This window comes from Dermacentor albipictus, chromosome 1 (assembly GCF_038994185.2).
Source record: "Dermacentor albipictus isolate Rhodes 1998 colony chromosome 1, USDA_Dalb.pri_finalv2, whole genome shotgun sequence".
Classification (NCBI taxonomy): Eukaryota; Metazoa; Arthropoda; class Arachnida; order Ixodida; family Ixodidae; genus Dermacentor; species Dermacentor albipictus.
The window spans coordinates 338,152,618-338,175,379 of NC_091821.1; the positions used below are offsets into that span (position 1 = coordinate 338,152,618).

Genomic DNA, 22,762 nt, shown 5'->3' on the forward strand with positions numbered 1-22,762 from the left:
TTTGTTTTTTTGGTTGCGATTATTAAGCCATTTTAAATGGAACATTAAACTATTTTAAATTTTGGATGCATTATCGAAATGAACATGAGCTTGCAATACAGCCCACTACAATTGTCAAACGTCACCGGAATAAAAAAATGCACAGCTCGTCACTGTCCAAATGCATGTCGGCTGCATTAGCCAGTGGGAGCGCTTCTTCACGTACAGAAAGCAGCAGTGAATCACGAAGCCAGTTCTTCCCCTTTTCGCTTGCTTCTTCTGCTTTTTAGCTTTGCACAATGAAATACGGTGCTCTGGGTATCTGAAGCTCCGTTCTGCTCTTTACAGTAGTACAACAATGACAGCATTGCGTTAACGAAAAGCTGGGTGAAACGTTGTGTGATGGTGCCCCTCACAGCCTAATTTTCTACTTAATTTTTGTTGATAGTCAACTAGAGACACATGATTTTCTCAACCTCTACTTCAGATTTATTTATCATTTTAATTGCCGAGTCCCCCTTTAAAGCAGTTCGGCGGTCAACCATAGCAGTGATTGGCAAAGCGGAAGAATGGGCAGCATTTCCCCACAGCCCACCATTGGGAGAACTCTGATTTGTTTTAAAGCAAAGCTTTGCAAACACTCTCAGTCTTTCTTGACCAAGGCTGTTGGGTGCTGCTGCTGTCTTGCCAAATAGCCCACACTTAAAAAAAAGAAAAGAAAAAAAAAGAAAGACTAATTATGTGCCCTATGCTTTAACTATTATGCGACAATAGCACGTATACTTCTATCGTGCCAATGCCAACTAGCTCTTTAAAATGACCGTTGCGTGTGTCACATTGCCGAGCATAGGTGCCCAAGAGCACATGCGCATGCACCAGCTTCCCTTGCACCAAAGACACAGGAATGAAATGGCAAAATTTGTAGTATTTCTTTTAAATGCTTTGCAAAAGATTTTCTTCAGATAGATTTCAGGATGTACGTTGGATCTGCATAATTTTTTATGCAGTCATCTACTTGCTGAACTAAATTCACCTGGTCATTTTGCTCCAAGCTGTAAAGATATACCTCCCACTGTCACTCACAGCTATCATGGTCACATCTCGAAAACGTGACTACATTAAAGAAAAAGTGCTACCACTCACCGCAATAAGGAGTCTGCGTGCAAGAGCGCTAACTTCAGGATCCCCATTGGCTAGACATCCGTGGAGTCGGCTGGCTAATTCGCCACCCTTGAGCTCTGGACACAAAAAGTGGAGGCACTTGTATTACTGGCCTATACTGAGTAAAGCATGAAAGTGGGCTAGGTGGTGCTCATTTGTCTTGTAATGTGCCGAGTACAACTGAGTAAAACTGAACCATGATAGGACACACCACACAATAATGACAGAGAAACTGTCATCCTTGCCTCATTCTACTCAGTTGTTCTCGGTGCATTACAATATTACAGTATCTATGTTGTCATGCCTCTGACATACCAAGGTTTTTCTTTCTTGTAGTAGTAGTAGTAGTAGTAGTAGTAGTATTAGTAGTAGTAGTAGTAGTAGTAGTAGTAGTAGTAGTAGTAGTAGTAGTAGTAGTAGTAGTAGTAGTAGTAGTAGCAGCAGCAGTAGTAGTAGTAGTAGTAGTAGTAGTAGTAGTAGTAGTAGTAGTAGTAGTAGTACTTGATTTTGGCAGAAAGAAATAAATACCTGGCAGCTTTGTGGCTATGGTGTTCTGATGAGCATAAGGCTGCTGCCGTAGCTACTGCTGCTGCCTTAGCTAGGGCAGCAGCATCATGATGAGAGCATATTGCAAAAATGCTCATGTAGTTAAATTTAAGTGCAGACAGAAGAACCTCACGTGGTTAAAAGAGGATGTGATGTTTAAAATCATGTTTCTTATTTCTTCTTGGATTCTGATGAAAATGTGATAGAGGACCTGTTCAAAGAACTCTGTTTTCCAGAATGAGTGGTTGAAGTCAGAAAATGTGTAGATCTTTATTTACAACATATATTATTTTCTTGGTTTTCATACTTTATAAGGCACAGCATGCATCTACATAGACTACGAACAACTATAGTCAAATCATTAAAATTAATCTGGGGCCAACAACTAAAACTCTGAAATACAACTCTGGGATACATTTTTACTGGCATTTGTACTTTTTCTTTTTTAAAGAAAAAGGTTTATTTCTTTTTCAATATTTACTTTTCTGACCAGCCATAATCCTTGGAATGTATCCTCATCATGAGCTCATACAGCCCCACAGCAGGACGATGACCTCTCTACGATCAACCACACCCTCACCCTATGCCTGCAAACCTCACCTATGCCTGCAAATTACCTACCGTATAGACTCATGTAAGAGCTGCACTCATGTGAGGGCCACCCCCCAACTTAGCAGCTTAAAATTTGGAAAAAAGAAATTTCCAATGGAGAAGCAATCACATTTGGTGCCCTGATGTCGCACACGTGCATGGGCAAATTTTCACAGGCTGCTTACTTCCGCACGCTGCTACTAGATGGAGAGAGCTGTGCGTTGACCTCTGATGCAATGGTACATCCAGGGATCAGGGGTGTGCACAATTTTGACCAGAAGGTTCGGTCCTGTGCAAGGGCTGCACTTCATCAAAATTGTGAAAAAATAAAATGTGGCCCTTATACGAATCTATACGGTAATCTTGTTGCTCTATCAAATCCTCTACTACCCATTACAATGTTTCTATTGCCTTAGCTCCCATTCAGTTATTCAAATAGGTCACCTGTCATCTGTTCTATGCACTGCATGAACTGCCAAACTGCTTTTCTTCTGCTTAATCTCAACTAGTATATCGGCCTCCTGCGATTCGTCTCTAAGGCACACTGCTGTCTCCCTCTCTCAATTTCATGCACACCATTTTACAATCCGCTGCTTCCTACACAGTTCTTAGCTACCTCTCGAGTTGATTCATCACAATTCAAGTTTTGGCCTTGCAGGTTAGTACTGACCAGAGTGCACCCACTGCTAGAATGCTTTTGATTCTTACCTGCACACAATTGCACGAGGTCACCCAGGAAACGATATCTGGTCATGGACTTGCTCATCCATATTACCACTCGAGGCAATGTCAAAGCGCCGGTGTTTCCTTCAGAGGGGTTCAGCTGTGTTTCAGAAAAAAAGGTTCAGTTTAGTAATTATCTGAGTAACAATGGCCAAGAGTTAGAAGCAATGCAGTCAATGCAGAATGAAAATGGTCTTTGCTACTGGACACTAGGTACAGTACGGTCCACTGTTAAAGGCAAAATGCAGTTAGTATTTTGCCATCGTGATTATCGCTCAGATATGACACAAATGCTTACAGACAGAAATGTATGTCCACTTGATTACAGCAGTTACTTTTTTCACATAAAAGATGAATAAATGTTCCAGAGTTTTACAGTCAAACTTCAATTTAACAAAATTTGCAATGTAACAAACTATTTTTACTTCCTGATTTTAGTTCCATTGAAAATCCTGTATTTTCCTTCCCAATTTAATACAATAATTTCGTGACAGTTCTAATTTAACAGTTTTCGGCCATTTCAAACACATACATGGAGCCTGTATGGCTGGTGAATCTAGCAAAAGAAACTGTAAAATGTCGACCGAGGACAAACTTATTTGCAAGCAGCCTTCAACACGAAAAGTTTGAGTGGCAAAAAGGTCGTTGAAGCGTATGCGCCGGGACACAGTACGCAGGAAACACTGCTGTGACAGCTGTTGCACAACAACTTGTGAAGGCTGTGGGGTGCACAGCAGCTCGGAGCAGTCGGAGAAGAATGAGAGCTGACAATTCCTTCAACGCGAGAAGGATGGGGAGGGAATGAACGTGTGGCAATCTGATCAAGCACGCGCTAGAGGGGGGGGGGGGGGGGTGCAGAAACGTGCACCTATCTGCCTTCTCTCCCCATAGCATGTGCATCTTCCCCTAGGCAGGCCCTGCACAGTATCTTGGGGTAATCTTCGGCAAGTGCAAAGGCCGAGCCGAGGTGATTGGTAGCCTCGTGCGCATTTTGTTTCTGCGTGTCTAGTGTTGGCAGCCACATAATCTCAAGTTTCTGAGGCACGATGAGAAGCATTCATGGTGATCGAGTGATCTTTGCCTGAGTGCCCGAGACACTGACAAAACTAGGAACCTTACTTTATGTAGTTGTCTCCATGCTGTTGCCATCAATGCTCCGCCTTCCTGGCGAAACTACATCTTTATTTTTCATTTTTTAATTTATTTTATTTCATTTGGGGGGGGGGGGAATGAATGAAATGTTGCTTCGACTTGTCCCTATTATAACCTCGTTGCTGTGATGCCATTATACATGGCTCGAATGTATGTGGTATGCTTTCTTTTTCAGTTAGGAAGCCTGCCTTTAGGTGCTCATCACTATGAGGCACACTGTGTGCATAGTCTGTGGTAACACTGTGTGCATAGCTTGTGGTATACAGTAACACCCTGGTTACTCGGATTTAATTGGATTTCATGGGGCTGAAAAAATCTACGAATTAAGTGAAAGTTGAATTATCAAGGGTACCAAGAGAACAATAAACAAATGCTTAATACATTAACTCGATTTTATTTATCAAATGATTCAGCAAATCCTGTTTCTACTTTGCACAAAAGCATTCAGAAGCTGCAATTCTCGTCATCTCACAACTGATTAGCGGTTGCAGCGACGAATGCCTCACGGCTTCTTTCACATTGCAGCCATGACGCAAAGATTGCGTCTTCATCCAAGTCATGCTTTTCGCTACCGCATGCACATCCTGATTATTTTTTTACCAGTGAGCTGGTTGGCAACAGACTGTCCATCTAACATTACGATGCAGCTGTCGGATTTGATGCCAGCGTGTGGGCCACGGTATCGCCTGCGCATTGCACTGAGTCAAAAGAAACTATTGCTCGCCACAACCACCGTGAACGAAACAGCAGTCGCTATCGATGCAAACCGCAGATGGACGGCGACCACACAATTCTGAAGACATGCAGCCAACGTGCATCGAGTAAAAACGAAACTACTGTTTTTTGCATCTGCTACGGACGGAACTGTGGCCGCTATTGACGCCACAATCATGATTGCTGACTGCGCAGTTCTGAAGGCACGTAGCCAACACCCTTCCACCGCTTCGTTTAGGTTGGATGCTGGCTCCGCCTCTACTTATTTAGGTCATGCATTTGCGGTACACCACGCTCGCTACACTCTTAGGTTTGCCCGAATTAACTGGTGTGCAGCCAAATACGTCTGAATTAATAAACGTTTGATGTCATTAAATATTGCACATGTCTGCCGGGACCAGAGGATGAGTGAATTATCTGATTCTCTGAATTAACGGCAGTTCAAATAACGAGGTTTTACAGTACTTTACCTAACTGGTACATATGTTGTATAGACAGTAGACAGTGCCCTTATAGATCTCTGTAATGTGTTCATGCTGCTTATTAAATACTCCTAATTATGTTTCCTCTGAAATCACTTTCTGGATGCCACTGTCTTGGAGTCAACAACTGGTACTTCCTTAGGATTTCTTTTACTACAAAGATAGTGCTCAAAATGTCGAAAACAGAGCCAAGCTTCGAAGTGACAGTGATGTTAGGTTAAAGAGAAATATGACCACACTGGAATTCTTTATTGCTACTGTTACAGTGGAATCTCGATAAACAGAAATCACTTAACAAAACTGCCTCTTAAACGAAAACCCATCCACATGGTTGGTTGCTTTTGTATTCATGCAATTATATTCAGCTTTGCCTTTCAGTAAATGGAACTCCTGACAAACGGAACCAATTTCCCTGGTCCCTTGTAGTTCCATTTAAAGAGAGTCCACTTTAATTCCAAATGACTGTCATAACGGTTGAAGAAACATTTAGACAACTTCCATGTAGCTACTTGAAGCAACTACGGAGACTATGCAAAGTACAGTAGAACTTCGTTCATACATTTTGGAGAAAAAGAAAACGAGCAACAATGTGAGAAAAAAACATACTAACCAGGAAAGCGTACTATCTGAAGTCACTTAAAAAATTGGCAGACTTAATATAGTTGACATCAAAGTAACGTAAAGCATTGCACGAATCGTTGCAGCACAAGATGCCAGCTCTAACGCACACCGAGCTCGTGGGAGTCGAGCAGCCCAAGGTTTTTCCGGCTTTGGCAAGCTTACGTTTGCGTTCTTCAAGTCCAGCCTGGGTCTGCAGCTTCTTCAAGTGGGCCATGGCCTTTCGGCGAAAAGTTTTGACGTGCCCACTCGGCACGAATCATAACGAATCGTTGCAGCACGAGACACTGATGTGCGATGGAGCTAATGTGCCTGAGCGACCATTGTCATTCAATCACACATTGTCATTTTCCGTTGCAAAACAAAAGCGAAATCCGAGCTTGTGGGCAACACCGGAATACAATGCCTACGATGCAACCTGAGCAAAACATAATGCTCACTTCTCGCCGCCTGCAACATGAAATGGCAGCGCGTTTGGGTTGTCGCCTTTTAAAAGGGGCAGTACGCTTCCAACGGCACTACGACACATGCACTGTGGAAGACATAGGTGAAGACACTTATCGCAATAGGAAAGATATTTGCTGATACTGGAATAAGAAAGCAAGTGTGTGCGGACGTTTTCTCGTGAGACAGGCTCGTCAGTACAGCGGGGAAGCTGCTGTCGCGAGCAGCTACTGTTTTCGATTGCGAGCAACTCTCGCCTTTTCTTGTTTACATGAGAACTAGCGGCCAGAAAACATATGTGATTGCAGTTTGGCGATGTACTGAACACTAGTGCCAAAAGATGGTGCTGTCCAGGAATGTATGAACTGGTATAAAAGGAGAGTAACTGTATTGGGTCATTTTTAGTCTTCTCAATCGCGAACGCAGGCGCTGGGAAATCACATGAAACAGGATCGTATGAACGAGGTTCTACTGTATCTTGTTTTGTGTTGCAGGGCTACAGATACATCAAGGGCCAAAAAAATTTATTGTGGCCAACAATGCAAAACAATGTTCACTTCTGAAGCTTAGCACAGTAAAGTGGCACCTGAGCGTCGAGCAGTGCGAGTATCCGGTAGTATTCCGCCATCTCAGCCTGCAAGGCTCCCACAAAGGCCTCACACAGAAGCCCACGTCGCATCGTCTCTGGTCGGCAGAAGCCATCCACCAGGATGCGCAGCCGCCCGAGCACAGCCAGATTCCGCACGATCTGCCGCTTTGGACCAGAGAGCTGACACTGCGCAACATTCACCAGCATACTTTAAGTGTGTGTCCAATGGGAGGTTCTGGCAAAGGGTAAAAAAACTTATGCTGGTATCATCCACACTCGTCAACTTAAAGAACCGTGCTGATGCTGAGTATTCTGTTAATTGCAAACCAACCCTTTCGGACTTGCACACAAAAGAAATGGGTGGCAGTAGGGGAAAGGAAGGATTGCTTAAATTTGACTCTCATTTGGGGCTCCAAGAGAGCACACAGATAAAAGAAAAACACAAATTTTTTAGCTTTGCTACATGTGCGGATAGATTCAAAGGTGCAAAAATGGAAAGCGTGAGTGCCTGCTCTTCTGTAATGACTAAGTGTTTTATCTAAAGCATGGCTATATAATTGAGGAGTCCCCACAATGGCTCAGTGGCTGTGGTGTTCCACTACTGAGGATTCAGTTGAGGTTTTGACTCTTGATCACAGCTACTGCATTACGCTTTAGACCATGTACAATGACTTGGGTGCATAGTAAAAAACGCCAGGTCATCAAAAATTCATACAGAACCTTCAATTATGATGACCCTATAGCCCAGAATGCTTGTTTAGAATTAAAAAAAACATCAACCAATTTTACATGGTTGAAAGCTTTCTTTGTTTTTGTAGGTGCTGCTCAGTAGTAAGGTTCGATACAGAAGCCACAGTTGTGGCCCAGTGAGTAGAACGCTCCGCTTGGCTTTAAGAGGTGCGTGGTTCAATACCCACAGCCGGACAACCACCAGATTATAGGATGGGTGCAAACCACCCCCCAAAACCAGATATCCAGCTTTCCTGGGTTGTGCTGCTTGTGAGAGGTTCATACAGACCGTTATGTTTGCTGTGCAAGAAGCAAGAAAAACGGAACAACCAACAACTTGAAAAAAAGGAGACTGGTGGCCTCATGCAGGCAACTTCCGAATAAGCAGTGCCCTTCTAAGTGTCTGGAACTCCCGTAGTTGCCGAGCACCTGGCTGGGAGCGCGCTTGTACCCGTTTTACCGGTTGGTGCTCGGCGGCAGCGCTCGTCTGCCTCTCACTCGACTCGAATTGATGCTCAACTACTTCACTGAAGCTGTGGTGGGAGAAGGGGCACACAGAGGCCCTCATAAATCTCTATAGGGCCCCCTTTCAAGATAAAAACGCATATAAGCAACCGAGTGCAAGGTCGTGGTATGTCTATACACATTAGAAAAAAGAAATGGTGGGTTTCCAGTGGTACCAGGATTCAAACCTAGTACCTCCCGCATACGAGAGAGACACTATCATTTAGCCACCACTCTGGTTTTGCTGCGAAGTCATGAGGTTTGGCACCATTACTGTACAACCCTACACATGTCTGAAGCTTTCAGTGCTGTTTTGCAGCGACATAAATGAAGAACTGAATTATGAGGCTTTACGTCTCAAAGCTACACCAAGACTATGAGACAATGTCCTCATGGAAGGCTCCAACAAATTTCTAACACCTTTTGTGAAATGTCAACATATGGGTATTTTTATGTTACACCTATTTTACGATGTGATAGGGACAACCAATAATCGCATGAAACAGCACAATGCACAGCCACTAAGCCATGGCGGTGGGTAAGTACGCAAAAAATCTGGGCAATACTGCCAAGTGGACAACATTGCACGTAGAGCTGATATGTTAAATCCATGGTTTCATTTCAGCACATTTTGTAATAATGGTACATTTTGCTGGTTTCTATCCCACTTCAAACTCAGACTGCAACGATTTGGAGCCCTCTTGAGGTTAGAGCCAGGAAATGCCTGCCCCTGCAAACGTTCAGCTTCTCCCAGATAAATTGGAGGAGCCACGTGATCAAGATTCTGTTGTACCTCGGCTGCACTACCTTGCTTGCTCAAAGGCAAGAGCGCCTCCGACTACTCTGAGATGGAGTGCAGCGCACTGATTGAACAAGGCCAATGTGTTCAAAGTGCTCACTTTTGACCAGCCAAATAAATGTAAACCACCCCACGAGAGCACTCTAGTTGCCAGTTGAATGCAACATTATCTTACTGCTTCTGCAAAGATCGTCACTCCATTCAGGTTTCATTTGGTTGCTTCCCTTTGCTTCCATGTTCCAGTTTCAAAGCGATGACGAGCCGAATGGCAGTGGCTCTTGCTTGCTCAAAATTGGGGGAAAAAGCAAGGCAATGATTTGCGGGCGTAGTCTTGACAGGTTAAATCAGAAGGGATGCTTTCATGCTTTATTTTTCTTGTTACCTTTACAGATCAAAAGCTATATATTTATTGTTCTCTGTCAGAAACAGCTTGTGTCCCTACGTGCCCTCCATCCCATCTGTTCTACAAGGGAGATGTTTCGGTCAAGAACTTGCCCTACTTTTGCTGCATTTCTTTGCCATATATGTCCCTTTGTATCCTTTCCTGCCACTCCACACCGGCCTATGCAACACTGGCACTATTGAGGCATCGCCCTTTTCTTAAAATTAAATGAAAAATTAAATTATGGGGTTTTAGGTGCCAAAACCACAATCTGATTATAAAGCATGCTATAGAGGGGTACTCTGGAATAATTTCAACCACCTGGAATTCTTTAACGTGCACCTAAATCTAAGTACATGGGTGTTTTCACATTTCACAACCATTTCATAGGCTTATCGTCATCGACCCAAGTCACCAGTCCACCTTCAATGTTGAGTCGGCTCCTGTATGCAAGAACCAGCAGATGGACAATTAGTTGGTTCGTATAGAATCCTTTTTTCCCTCCTGTTTTTCATGTATAATTTCTACCAGAATAGTGTGCACTGCGTCGCACTATACATAGGGCCTAGTCCGGCTTCCCCATCTGGCGCAGGTAACCCATTCTTAGACATCTATAAGGCCATGTTTTTTTTTTCTTTCTCATACACATAATTTGCTGTCTTCCATCTCGTAAAATATTTCATCTTTTTTCTGTTATGCTTTTTTTTCTCTCGTGCACAGTTTATTTCTAAGCTCTTGTGTTATTTTGTTTTTTGTGTCGCGCATTCCAATCTCTTTCTTTGTTTTATGACCTTGCACTGTTATTTTAATTAAATGCTTTTGCTGTTCTCAAATACACAAATATCAGTGTCCTTTTTGAGTTTGTCATTCCTCCATGACATCGCCATGCACCACGTGTGAGTCGATTGTCGAACTGAAAAAAAAAAAAAAAATCATGGTTCACGACTTGGGGGCCTTTTAGGGTGTCGCAGACGGAAACATAAAGTGGAAGCCTGCAAGTCATTGCAGAGACACTGTCATAGGACACTGAGTGGCCTTACCAAGCATGTGACATAACTGGCATCCACGACAGGAGTGGTCAGCCGTGTGGTGGTGTCAGCGAGGATTGACGGAACTCTTTAAGCACTCAGTGTGTAGCAGCCTAGGTACTTCTTTTAGCTGTGCAGAGTTTTGTAACAATGGACAAAACGACTTTTGAGAAGCTCATGGAGCAGCGCAAAACATTGGGTTTTGCAGGAAATTAGCTTTAGGGCTTGGTTGATAGGGGAAGGAACAAACGAAAAGAGGAGCACAATGCCGAGCGCGTACAGTTTCAACAACGCGCTCAGTACGAGATGGAACAACTTAGAGAACAATCAAATATTAGAATGCAGGAGATGGGAAGAGTTTAAGGAAAAGGAAAAAACTTTTGGTGTTACAGCAGGCCGCTCTGCAGTCGGACCAGAGGGTAGGTTTCGGAACACCAGATTGCGTAAGCCACAAGTTCATGCCACCCTTTGATGAGGAGCGTGATAACCTGGATGCTTATCTTAGACAATTTGAGTGCATTGCAGACAATTTGAGTGCATTGAAGACAAAAGTGGCTCCACGAAGACTGGGCGACAGCTCTTAGCTTCTGCCTGAGTGGCAAGGTGCTGAATGTTTTCAGCCGAATGGTGGCCTCAGATTGCATAGACTACAAGTTGCACAAGGCTCTTATGATTCGCTTCTTTCTACCTTAGCAAGGAGGCTTTTGTTGGAAATTCTTAAAAGCTACACCAAGTAACAATGAGACACATTCGCAATTTCTCATGCGCCCCCGAAACTTTCTCGAGTAGTGGATCAAATTGTCGGGCGCAAGAAATAATTACGAGGCTCTCCTCAAGCTAATCTTGAATGAACAATTTCTAAATACTTGGGCTACAACCCTCGACCTGTTCATTGGAGAAAACACTGATGCTTCAGTCGCAGACATGGTGGCAAGGGCTGAACAATATACAGAGGTGCATGGGTGGCACAACTTTTCGGAGTGCGCTTCTATGATGGAGAAGTCCAAAACGCTTGCAAACCAGGCTAGCCAGATAGGCGACACTCCATCACCATGCGAAATGAGAACCCAACAAGACAAATGTTGTTTCTTGTGCTCACTCTCAGGTCATACCGCCGAGAACTGCAGAGTCTCCAATGATGACAAGGGGGACAAACGAAAATCCTGTGATTATTGTATAGACTCGTATGTGAGGGCCGCACATTTTTTTTTCTCGGTTTTGACAAGATGCAGCCCTTACACGGAACCGAACCTTCAGGTCAAAATTGTGCAGACCCCAAATGTACCATTGCACCAGAGGTCAAGGCACAGCTCTCGCCATTTAATAGCGGCACTCGCAAGTATGCGTGAAAAATTCGCTGACGCAGGCATGGCATCGGGGTGCCAAACGCGATTGCATCTTTGCTGGAATATTTTGTCCAAATTTTGCGCTGTGAAGTTGGGGGTGCAGCCCCTACAAGGGTGCAGCCCTTACATGAGTCTATATGATATTGCGGAAATCCAGTCATCCCCGTTGGGAATGCTGGAAGAAGGGAACATGAAAGCTTGGCAGATCACTTGAAGAGCACGCAGCTTCTTGCATTGAGGATAGATTCCTGGAATGGAAGAACGGGGAGAAGGTCCCCGTCGTCAACGCAGGGCAGAGTATCCACACATGCCTGAAGAAGATCTATACATTATCCAAGCCCAAAAGCCAAGAAAAGAATGTAAAAATGCAGTTCTGAGCTATAGCACTTTATCTTTATCCAGCCACCTCATTCCCTAGGAATGTCTGTTGACACTTCCTATTGCTGCAAAAAATCACGACGGTAAACCAGTAAATGCCAGTAGTGGCCTCGATGGCAAGTAGCGAATGACTAGCTTCTCAGTCAATAACTACGTATAGCGCACCCAACAGTAAAGCCACTTTCAGAGCTAACATTGCTGCTGAAGGTATGGAGAGCCATGACTTACCTCAGGGTCAACAGTGAAACTACCCAGTGGCAAGTCATGAAACTGCACCAAGCTGCTGGAGACACCCTGCAGACAGAACAGCACATCCCGCAGAACCTTCTGCCCAACATGACTGGTCGTTCCAATCACTGCACCAGAGGGGGGGTGGGGTGTGTGTGTGTGTGTGGGGGGGGGGGGCAAGACATGATCCAACTTCTTACGTACATGTAAAAAACCAACAGGCCTTCAGGGATCACCAAATGCTTGTTTTCTTTATATTTCTTTATTTGGCTATGCGCTATAAGCTAAGCAATCCTCAGATAAACATTACTGTAAAAAGAGAGAGAGATAGGGAGAGGGAACTGCAGCATTTTCTTTTCAGCTAGGCAGACCACCTAGAAAGTTTTTGACTGTATATGCATGAAGAAAAAAATAGAGGCACCATCCACTCAATGAAAATGCACACACTCTGTTGTCACCTATTCAAATTGATCACCTGTGATTGACTATTTCCATTGCTGAATTAAGCATGCTGAAACCATTTCTCAGATACATAGTGCTGCCCAGTAAGTAGCCTCCTCCCCCCCCCCCCCCCCCAACAAAAAAGCTTTCGGAATCAGTTTTGGCATTGTTTCTACAACAAAACTGAAATTATTGACAGAACTTTTGGTAAACTGAGGCATGGCGTTGTGGCAGAAATTTGGCCTTTGCCATTTCCAAAAAAGAAAAGAAAAATGTGTGCAACTCGTGATTGTGGCACAGCAATATCAAACTTTTGTGATCAGAGCACAAGCAACAAGTTGGAAAACAATGATACATTGTCAGATTGACTGCCTTAAAGTACTGAAGGGTTTGTAATTTAAAGAAATTGTCAGCAGCTCTCTGCTGATAAGCTTAGGTTTCGACTCCATATGGTTTTATTCCTCTCAAGTAGACTTCAAAAGGTCTGCTGCAAGTCCGACATGTAGAACTGGGCACTATTACAATGTTTAGAAAAGTTTCAATTTCCTAGAAGTGAAAAACCCAACCAGTTGCTGCTACGAATTAACGCCTTAACTGCTGACGATGAGTGAACTTTTTATGACAAAGGTTCTGCTATGAAATTTTGACACAAATAATTCACAATGTCACTTGCTAATTTTTTAAAGAACAGTAAAAGGATTTGCTATAGACATTCCTGGTGTCGCATTTTTTAGACATTAATGGCAAAGTAAATGTAAGTAAAAGAAATCTGCACTTCTCATAAATATTTAAAAATTTCTCGTGGTGGTTAAGGGGTTAAGCTCATCCAGCAGCTACTGGGGCTTGACAGCGAAGGCCACAAGGGCCTTCCTACTCAAACACCAGTATCAGACCTTCAACACCAACCCAAGAAGATGCAGTAAGAGGTGAAACTACAAGCTGCACTATTGGAGGACGCTTAAGCTTTGCCTTTAAAAGTGGAATGCAATTGCATTCAAAGATCCCCGTCTGCTTCTCCCGCATCCCAGCAACTGCAGCTTATGTAACCACAATGTTTACCGGGAACGCTGGCGGCGAACACTATGCACGAAGGAGAGTTCGCTGGCAGAAGCGCGGCCTCTTGCATGGGTCGATCCCAGAGGTAGTGCACAGCCGCGGCAAAAAAAAAAATTACATCATTTTCGGGTTTTTGTTCTTGTTTTACACATTTAATATAAAGTCTAAGAAGATTTAACATAAACATGTATGCGCTGTCGGTGGTTCGTTTCACGACATTTGTTTGTGGGCTGTCATTTTCAAAATTCCGAGGAACAACTTTGTCAAGAATGTAAGGAAGGTATAAGCAACTTCAATGATAGAATGGTGTGGCAAAGTGACCCGCATATACCGCATGTCATATAGGAAGGTGTGGCATATACATACACCTAATATATGCAGAAATTTTCACTCACAGACAACTTCGCCAACACTGGATTTTCTGCGACACGAGGCACTTAACACTACGGCATTAAAATCGAACATTTGTTGCCAGTAATGAACAGTCTATCTCACGAAGCAGAGGAACTGCTTCACTGCATGGCACACGCATTGGAAAGACTCTTTTTTTGTGTTTTACATGCAAAGAACACCTATCTGCTGGACAACATTTTTAGAGAACTGCTCTCAGGACCATTTATCTGCGAAATTTTTGTACAACATCTTAAAATTTACTTTTCATATCTTATTACCTTTCTTTAAGTGGCTGAAAAAAATGTTGGCTTGAAAACACTTCCTTAATTAGCTAATGGTGCTTTTGCATGTTATGTATTTCAATACACTAACATTTTCTATGCCTTATAATGCTGCATTACATGCTAAATCTTTCTCTCTGACGACAAAAAAGCAAAAAAGAAGAAAAAAAATTGGGCAATCTAGGAATGGGCATTTACCGGTGGTAACAAAACAGCTAGTCACACGCCTTCTAAAAGTTGTCTTTATTATACAAGAAAAAAGAAAAAGGAAGCAGGATGTTTAGCTTCCAGTCTCTACCAGTATAAGACAAGTAACTGATCATCGGCATTGCAATGACAAAAACGTCATGTGGAAAGGGGCCCACATATTATCCATACAGCTCACAGAACCTAAGAAGGTTGAAAAAATGCCCAGTACAGGTACTTCTGCCCTAGCTAAGCCAAACAAAGTTTCGCTGTTGAACACTAGATAGTCTTGGCATTCAAAGACCTCAAGAATGAGCGCCTTGAATGATGCAAGTGTTCACAGGGCACAGTGACAGTCAACCCACTGAGAACAAAGGCAGGGCCACATGCCTTGGGTGCGGCCTGCTGATGCTGAAAGCTCCTGGGTCACCTCAGCTGCTGCACGACCCACGTCAGGAGGCCAGAACTCGGGGCGTGGTGTAGGCTGGGACTGGACAGGTCTCAGATGGTAAGTTCCCTAGAGAAGTGAAGGTTATCATCAAGCTTCAACATGGACGAATAGATTGTGCTTTCATATGAAACCTTTAATCGCCAAGCCCAAGCTGGCTTGGTCTACCAATTTGTACCGATACTGTCAACTGCTTCAATCGCTATGAACAAGTGACACAACTCCGCTCATTCCACTCCCTACTGCTGAGTTTGGGTGCACATGCATATTATTTTGCAGTATGTACATTTGTTTTGCTGGCATGCATTGAGATAATTTTATTAAAGACATTTATGTATTGTCAGCAAAACTGCCTATTTCAAAACGGGGTTTGTTTGTTATTCAATGTTTTCACTGAGTACAGATAACAGAGCGTGCACATTCAATATTTTTACAATAAGCATGCTACGTGCAAACTCTTGGAGAAGTTGGAAGGAATTTGAGAAACCTTTGGCAGTTTATCAAATAAAAATTTGGGCTTTAAAGTATTACATCAAGTCAAGTTTTAGGTCATAAAGCCCAAGCCAATATCATGGCAAAGAATGTCTTATGTGTGCAATTTTCCGCAAGGCCTACAAGAATGGAAGGAACTTGGGTTGATGTCTCTTTCATGCTAATGCAATTATGATAGCCTCACTCTGTCATTACTTGAACCAGCCTTAATTAGTGCTCCACAGAAAACGAATGAATTTACTTTGTCCAACTTCTGTGTTTTGTCATGTTCTGCATTTGCTCATGGTTGTGGCGCACGACTGTCAGCATTAACGTGGATTTGCACAGCCGCTAGTGCTCAACGTAAAGAGCTTGGTGTAGCCGGGCATTTGCCCGTAACGACACATACAAAAAGACATGAATTACGCTCCTGAGGCAATATATGCACACCACAATTGGATCAACAAAGTTTTCATGCAGATTGGCATCTATTGGCACATTCTGCTGCAACTAGTTCAGTTCAATGAAAAGTGTCTAACAAGCAGAGCACCCCCTTCCCTTAAAAAGGTCAATCAGCCAACAGCTCACAAAGTACTTTTACAGGAAACTTTTCAAAAAGGTAATTCGCAAGCTCAGTCAACAAAATTTTCATTAGAAGCAGAGTCAAATGATAGTACATATGTTTGCAACAGCAAGAAGCTTGGTATGTTGTGATGGCAAGCGATTGCAGAGTTGTGAAAGCAGTTCAATGCATTCCAACAGATCCAAATGCAACGCTTTACCTAACTGTGCTTTGTAATGAGGTTTCTTTTGCCTGATGATCTGATTGATCACTAAGACATAGCCAGACTTCGAAGTATTTCATAAAAGAGATCACTGATTAACCTGGCCTAAACCAGCCCTTTGGCACGTTTGGGACCTTTGTTGACAGGAATTTTCACACCTGACCTCATTAGAGTGAAGTCTGTCTGACTGAGATTTGAACTTCTGCTCAGCAGAACACGGCAGTCATTGAGCCATTGCCACAAGACATTAACAAGAGGCTGCCTGCTGAGAGTATTGCCTGTCTCACGTAGTGTGATTTCAAACTTGCAATTTTACAGGTGTGGTAAACATGCCACTTCGTGCATGATGTTTTTTTGGTTTCAGTGATGAATTTTTCTGTAAAATCATTCATACAGCGTAGACTAGGTACCAATAACAACACGATCACTAGACATGCCATAATGACCTGCCAGCTTTTTTTTATTATTATTATTTTTTATTTGGAGGCGGGAGAGGATGTAGTAGAGTAATGAGTTCAAACATGAAAAAGTTAATTAATTCTAGGGTTTTATGCACAAAAACCTTGATATTACTATGAGGCACACCTTAGTGGGGGACTTGGGATCAATTTTGACCACCTGGGGTTTTCTAATATGCACCCAATGTGCGATACACGGACATTTTTGCATTTCACCCCTATCAAAATGCAGCTGCTGTGACCGGGATTTGATACCTTGCCCTTGGGCTTAGCAGCACAACGCTGAAGCCACTACGCCACCATGGCAGGCAAACACGAAAAAGTTTTAAGAGTATAAGTTTCACCTTGTTTGGACTGAACAAGCCTATGCCAATAAAAATTCAGTCTTCCACTAGGCGCTCGCAAGTGCAAAAATCGAAGTGGCTGCGAATGGTACATGTGAAACAGAATTATGGAAAGTCCACATGTGTGAATATCACAGTGCAAAATCACTCCATGTGAAACAGGCATAAAAGAAAGCTCAAGTGCAGCATGTCTCAAAATGCAAAGCAAACCCACCAAGGTTGGTCGTGTTGTCCCTTGGTGTTCCCCAACATCCTGCAGGGTAAGGAGAAGCTTGAGCAGAGATAGTCGTCTGGACAGCACTCCATCTAGTGCCTGCATAAGGAGTCACAAAAAGATATTCAGCATGAATTCATATTTCTGATATCGTATTCCATCCTATCCATATGACAGCCAAGCACTTTTGTGCAGTGCCTAGCAACACATTTTAAAGGGACACTAAAGGGAAACAATAAATCAGTTTAGACTAACAAAGCATTGTTTGAGAGCCCTGCAGGCAGTCATTTCAAGAAAATAGTTTGAATATTAGACGAGAAAATGAAGGTCAAAGTATCAGTATTTGAATTTCGCGCCGAAATGCCAGCGCCGGTACGTCAGCGTGACGTCAGGGATTCCAAAGTTTGTTTTCGCATTTGGGCCGCATTGGCTGAATAAAGGTTCCCGAAACTTGGCATGTTTAATATTTGGTTCCTTTAGAACACAATGTACTCAATCTGTACCGCTATATATAATTAGTAAGCCCTAGAAGATGCCATCAAAATCCATGACGTCACAGCCCCCAGGTGCGTGAACTTAAGTAGGCGTCGCCACCCGTATTTCGTTCTTGCGCTTTTTCTGGCTTACCAAACGTCTTATCGTTGTAAGAGTGGTGTTTTTGGTGTTGTAGAACGGTGATTTACTGATGCAGAAGAAATCACTTTTCACTTTAGTGTCCCTTTAAGTATCAGCATTTTCATCAGCATTTTGCTTTTGATGCAGTCTTGGCGTGTAGCGTTGCACCGACAGTGTCTGAAGGGGCAATACTACAAAACAACAGGAACCTGTTCAAGGTTAGACTCCTGCAGACCTGTCAAAGTTTACAAAACTGAAATATGCGCTGTGCTTTACAGACTGACAGAAAAGCAAGCAATGGCAAGAAATGCATATTCCGAACATTACAAAAGAGAAAAAGGGGTACAGGAAAGAGCAAGTGTTACAGAGAGGAAGGTGAAACAGGCATCAATTGAACGAAGGGTAACTCACCGGAGATCGAAGCCTTCGGTACAGGTCAGAGAACCGGACTGCTTCTTTCTCCTTGTGTTTTCTTATAACTGAAAAACAATAGCCATTATCGGAAATGCACGCAGTAGTAGCCACGATTCAGCAGGACTGCACTTACAAGACTGGACGATCTGCTCTGCCACTTTCGTCTCATCTTCCTCTTGGAAGCTTTCAAATGCGCTGCAACGAATGCAAATACAACTGTTGATATTTTACCTCAATCCTGTCAGCTACTAAATGTTTGAATGAGGCACTGCACTTCTCATTGGCACAGACAACACTATGCTCTATGTAAAGAGCAGGGCGCAAAGATCAGGACAGAAGAAGAACACAAATGACAGGGCCTGCTCTTTACACATACAAGCACGAACCAATTAGCCCAAGCAAAAGTTTTACTTGAACTCTGCTCTAGTTGCCTGTGGTTCAAATGCAGTATGTACGCAACGATCTCAGTGCCTTCCCTACACGAACACACATCTCCAAGAAGGTGGCTTCAAGGTCGCAAAATAATCGTCATTATGCATAAATTCATCCCTATTCGAGTTCAACCAGAATTTACGACAAGTCAGCTATCTACACGCGACTATTTTAGAGATCCGAACGCACTAGGTCACTCATTGTCCATAACGTAGTTGAAGTGTTTAGTCCTTTGGCGTAGCACAACCAATTACCAGAACATGAGCGGCAAGAAGTTTGGTAGCAATTCGCCAATCACTGCACAGCGTTTATGTCGCAGGGATTCTCGTACGTCAGTTAGCAAATAATGACAATTGCATAACCACAATAGAGCAAAACACTGCAGCTGCCGATCTCTATCAAACCTAGTTCTGAAGAGGGCCACCAAGTTTTGTTTAATCTCAGTCCTTGGTGGTTCCAAGTGGAAGAAAGCAGTTTAGAAGCGTCGACCAAACATTTTACCAGCTTCTGAGACAACGAAAGTAACAGGAGACAGTATTTACCATCCAAGAGCCGCTAGTGTACCCTCGTAGAAACTGTGGACCGAATCTGAAAGAAGAAAATTTTAGGTGATTGCAAATGCACGGCGAATCGTTTTTTTTTTTTTTTTCGCCAAGGAGAATACCTTCAGGAAGTCCAGTCAGCTGCACACACAAACTGTGCCACAGCTTCGCAATTTCTAGCTCTCCACCGAGTAAATTCATTTCCATCAGCTCTGTCAAGCGCTAGGCCGCCAACGGTAAAACTGGAAACGTCTTGCCATGTCAGAGTTATTGTGCCCGCTGGCAGTTTTAAACACCGCGTAAACCGTAAAACATTTCCTACATTTTACCTACGATTTTACGGCATTCGCGCGCAGCCATGGAACGACTGACAATTTGGATCCGAATGGCTGAAGTGTGGACTATTGGCTTATAAAACGTTGGCGCACAATACATGGCGTTCATGACGTACGACGTGCTTTAGTGAGCATCGATAGCAAAATCATAGTGTTATGTAGTAACAAAAGCATAGCCTTTGGGATTCTGTTTTTCGGTGGGAGCCCATGGTAAGAGCCTTCGCTGGGGCATGAATTGGACGTTTCTATCCGGGGGGCTAGCACACTTCCCCTCGGGACTGTTGCGCGAGGCCATCGTAACGCGCGGTGCAGCGTCTGCAATGCTTTTGCGACGGCCTCAGATGCAACATTAATTTTGAATTGCGTCGTTGCCTCTTTCTACGTTTGTCAGTACACCTGACACAATACTTACAACAATTTTTTTCACTTTAAATGAAAGTTCTAGACCTCTAAACCCTAAAAAAATTTTGACAATCTTGAGAGAGGCGTAAGCATTTACACACTACAGCTGCAGTTTCGGTACACAGTAGAAACGAAACTGCAACTGACTGTTACATTACCTATTAGCTGCGAAACTCCTCAGTTGGTTCTTTATTCTGTGACTATATTTTCTAGAATTTCGTGGTACCGAACCCTCATTTAAAGAAAAAAAAGAAAGGACTTTAAAGGTCTTCGCGTGGTAACTGAGCATGCTCAGTCGCTAGGCGATAACGTCATGAGCGTCTGAGCAGGCAAATAGTAGCCCACAATTTTGCTCAAGCTCATTCCTGTAAATTTTTCTTGCCACAGCAATTACATGGACACCACACACTAATTTTCGCCGTCGGCATCGCCGTGATGCTCTGCATAATCTTATAGAAATTGTGGCTTGATGTGCGCTTGTCTACTAACGTGCACAAGAGAGAGGGGAGGTGAGGAAGGGTGCGCGCGGTACTGTGATCAAGAGCGCACCAATTGTGTTTGGGGGGGGGGGGGGGGGGGGGGAAGAGCCGGGAGCAGGTGAGTGCACGTCTGCTCATCCAACCTAGCCGCGGACGCCGCGCCCTGCTTTGAAGGCACGGTGTAAGGCTTGGTGTCGAGCTAGATTCACGACTGTCCTTTCTCATCCAGGTACACCGCACTATGGCCAGGTCCTACCGAATACTTGCATTTGTTAAGCACAGTAATGTCGGCATGCCGCCCACTGTTTTCCAGCTGCTGCACACTGTCCTGGTGCTGCCCATCCTTGAATATTGCTCCCCCATCTGGCTACCCAAATATGTGATGCTTCAGGGTCGCCTTGCTAGTGTAGTGTTGAGCTGCCTATATTTTCTATAGCTGCAGCACACCAAGGAACCGACACCACTGCTACACACATCTCGACTGATGCAGTAGATCGATTTGCTTCCTGGCAACCTCTTCTATCTCAAGTTCAGGCTTCTAACGTCCCCCTTCTTTGCAGACTTCTTGCTCTTGACAATCAGGCATTAGCGCGCGCACACCACGGCTGAACCGTCGCAGAAATTGCCTTAAGGCCCTTCTTTATCGAACGGAGAGGCATGGTTCCTCTTGGATGCCGCGTGTTGTTACGTTGTGGCGATGGCTTCCATGCACCAACTATTAACAGGACATTCCCTCCCAAACTCGAAGACTTTGGGCCTATAATGAAGGCTGCACAGCTATTGCTGTGACGATCCACCTCGCTCCTCCTCTGGGCAGGTATTCTGTAAGAGTCCACCTAGCGGACGTGTCCATTTTGTCTGTCGTTGAAGTGCTCACTGGCTGTGGCACCTCGCTGCTACGGGTGCACAGCTCAGCCCAGCCAATCGGAACTTCAACAGCAGAGGAAATGGACATGTCCACTAGGTGGATTCTTACAGAATACCTCCCCTGCACATTTAGTGCTACCCCCACAGGTTCCAAGTTGGGCCCACAAAGCAATCCAGTATGGGCAGTTCTGCTTTCTCCGATCCTGCATGCCTGAACATGCCCCCTCCACGTGCGAATAAAGTATTATTATTATTATTATTACTATATAGATACTCTTCTTGAGGTGTTATGTGGACATGTTGCAATAATTGCCATCGCGGGCGCATCCAGATAATGACCCTTCACGCTGCCCTTAAACAAACCAATGGTCGCAGAGTCATCCGGTGAAAAATCGTCGCTACATAGTGCTGAAAAGTAGAACTAGAGGAAATGGTCTCATCGCCATGCAACTGGCACGTATCGTCCACATGCTTAATGCGCACAGGACTGGCGCAAATGTTTATCATCTTGTCAGTGGCAGGGCTAATGGTTACGCAAAGGATAAACTTGAATAGCCTGCCAAAAGTTTAGCAACTCCTAAAATAGTCCTTTCTGTGACTTCACACAAAACCATGCACATAGACAAAGGTCTTACAAAGGAACACAGTCACGTCCTATTATTCATAGTACAAAACAAGAGAGCACAGAAAACTATGCTGGCTCAGCAGACATTTCCCATAGAAAGGCACTGCTGCCTCTCAGGTGACAGACCTATGATGGGAGAGTCGTCTTGTGGTGCTGTTTTCAAGTAGGGGACATCATCAGCCCTTCCTGCAAGGCGCGCTGTAGACACCTAAACAGCATGTCCTAAACCGTGCTTGGAGGTCATCTCGAGCAGGGGCAAACGCTGGGTGAGACAAGATGGCTGGTGGCTGCATGTGCACAGTCCTCCCGCGCCTAGTGCCTGGTGGTTGCATAATCTCAAGTATCACAGATGCGTTGAAGGGAAAGACAGCAGAAGCATTCGCTTCCCTTGGTTTGCGCTCTTGATTACACCAGCATAGCAACAGCATGTTTGTGGTTGTCAAGTGAGATTGGTTCATATTTGCTTGTATATGCATGACACCAGGCTTATTAAAGCAGTAAGCGAATGTTCACTGCACTTATATGGCAGATAAAGCTATGAACCTTGCATCGTGCAGTTCTGCGATGCTTTGCTACAATGT

The 22,762-nt window shown here is 43.9% G+C and overlaps 1 protein-coding gene across 3 annotated transcripts in view; it reads right to left on the reverse strand.

The window, feature by feature from the left end:
• LOC135900289 (gamma-tubulin complex component 3 homolog) overlaps nt 1–19,869 on the reverse strand; it is a 58,708-nt gene extending 38,839 nt beyond the window's left edge. Inside the window, exons 1-11 of one of the 3 annotated variants that reach the window (XM_065429787.1) lie at nt 19,596–19,869; nt 19,474–19,519; nt 18,633–18,694; nt 18,497–18,564; nt 17,471–17,569; nt 15,141–15,267; nt 13,894–13,953; nt 12,394–12,521; nt 6,997–7,185; nt 2,986–3,100; nt 1,123–1,217 (exon numbers count right to left, since the gene is read on the reverse strand). In XM_065429787.1, coding sequence (XP_065285859.1) covers nt 1,123–1,217; nt 2,986–3,100; nt 6,997–7,185; nt 12,394–12,521; nt 13,894–13,953; nt 15,141–15,267; nt 17,471–17,569; nt 18,497–18,564; nt 18,633–18,694; nt 19,474–19,519; nt 19,596–19,680 — 1,074 coding nt within the window. In that variant the 5' untranslated portion in view covers nt 19,681–19,869. The remainder of the gene's footprint in view (nt 1–1,122; nt 1,218–2,985; nt 3,101–6,996; nt 7,186–12,393; nt 12,522–13,893; nt 13,954–15,140; nt 15,268–17,470; nt 17,570–18,496; nt 18,565–18,632; nt 18,695–19,473; nt 19,520–19,595) is intronic. The other 2 variants (XM_065429919.1, XM_065429843.1) reach the window with 2 other exon arrangements.
• Between the last annotated feature and the right edge of the window lie 2,893 nt (nt 19,870–22,762).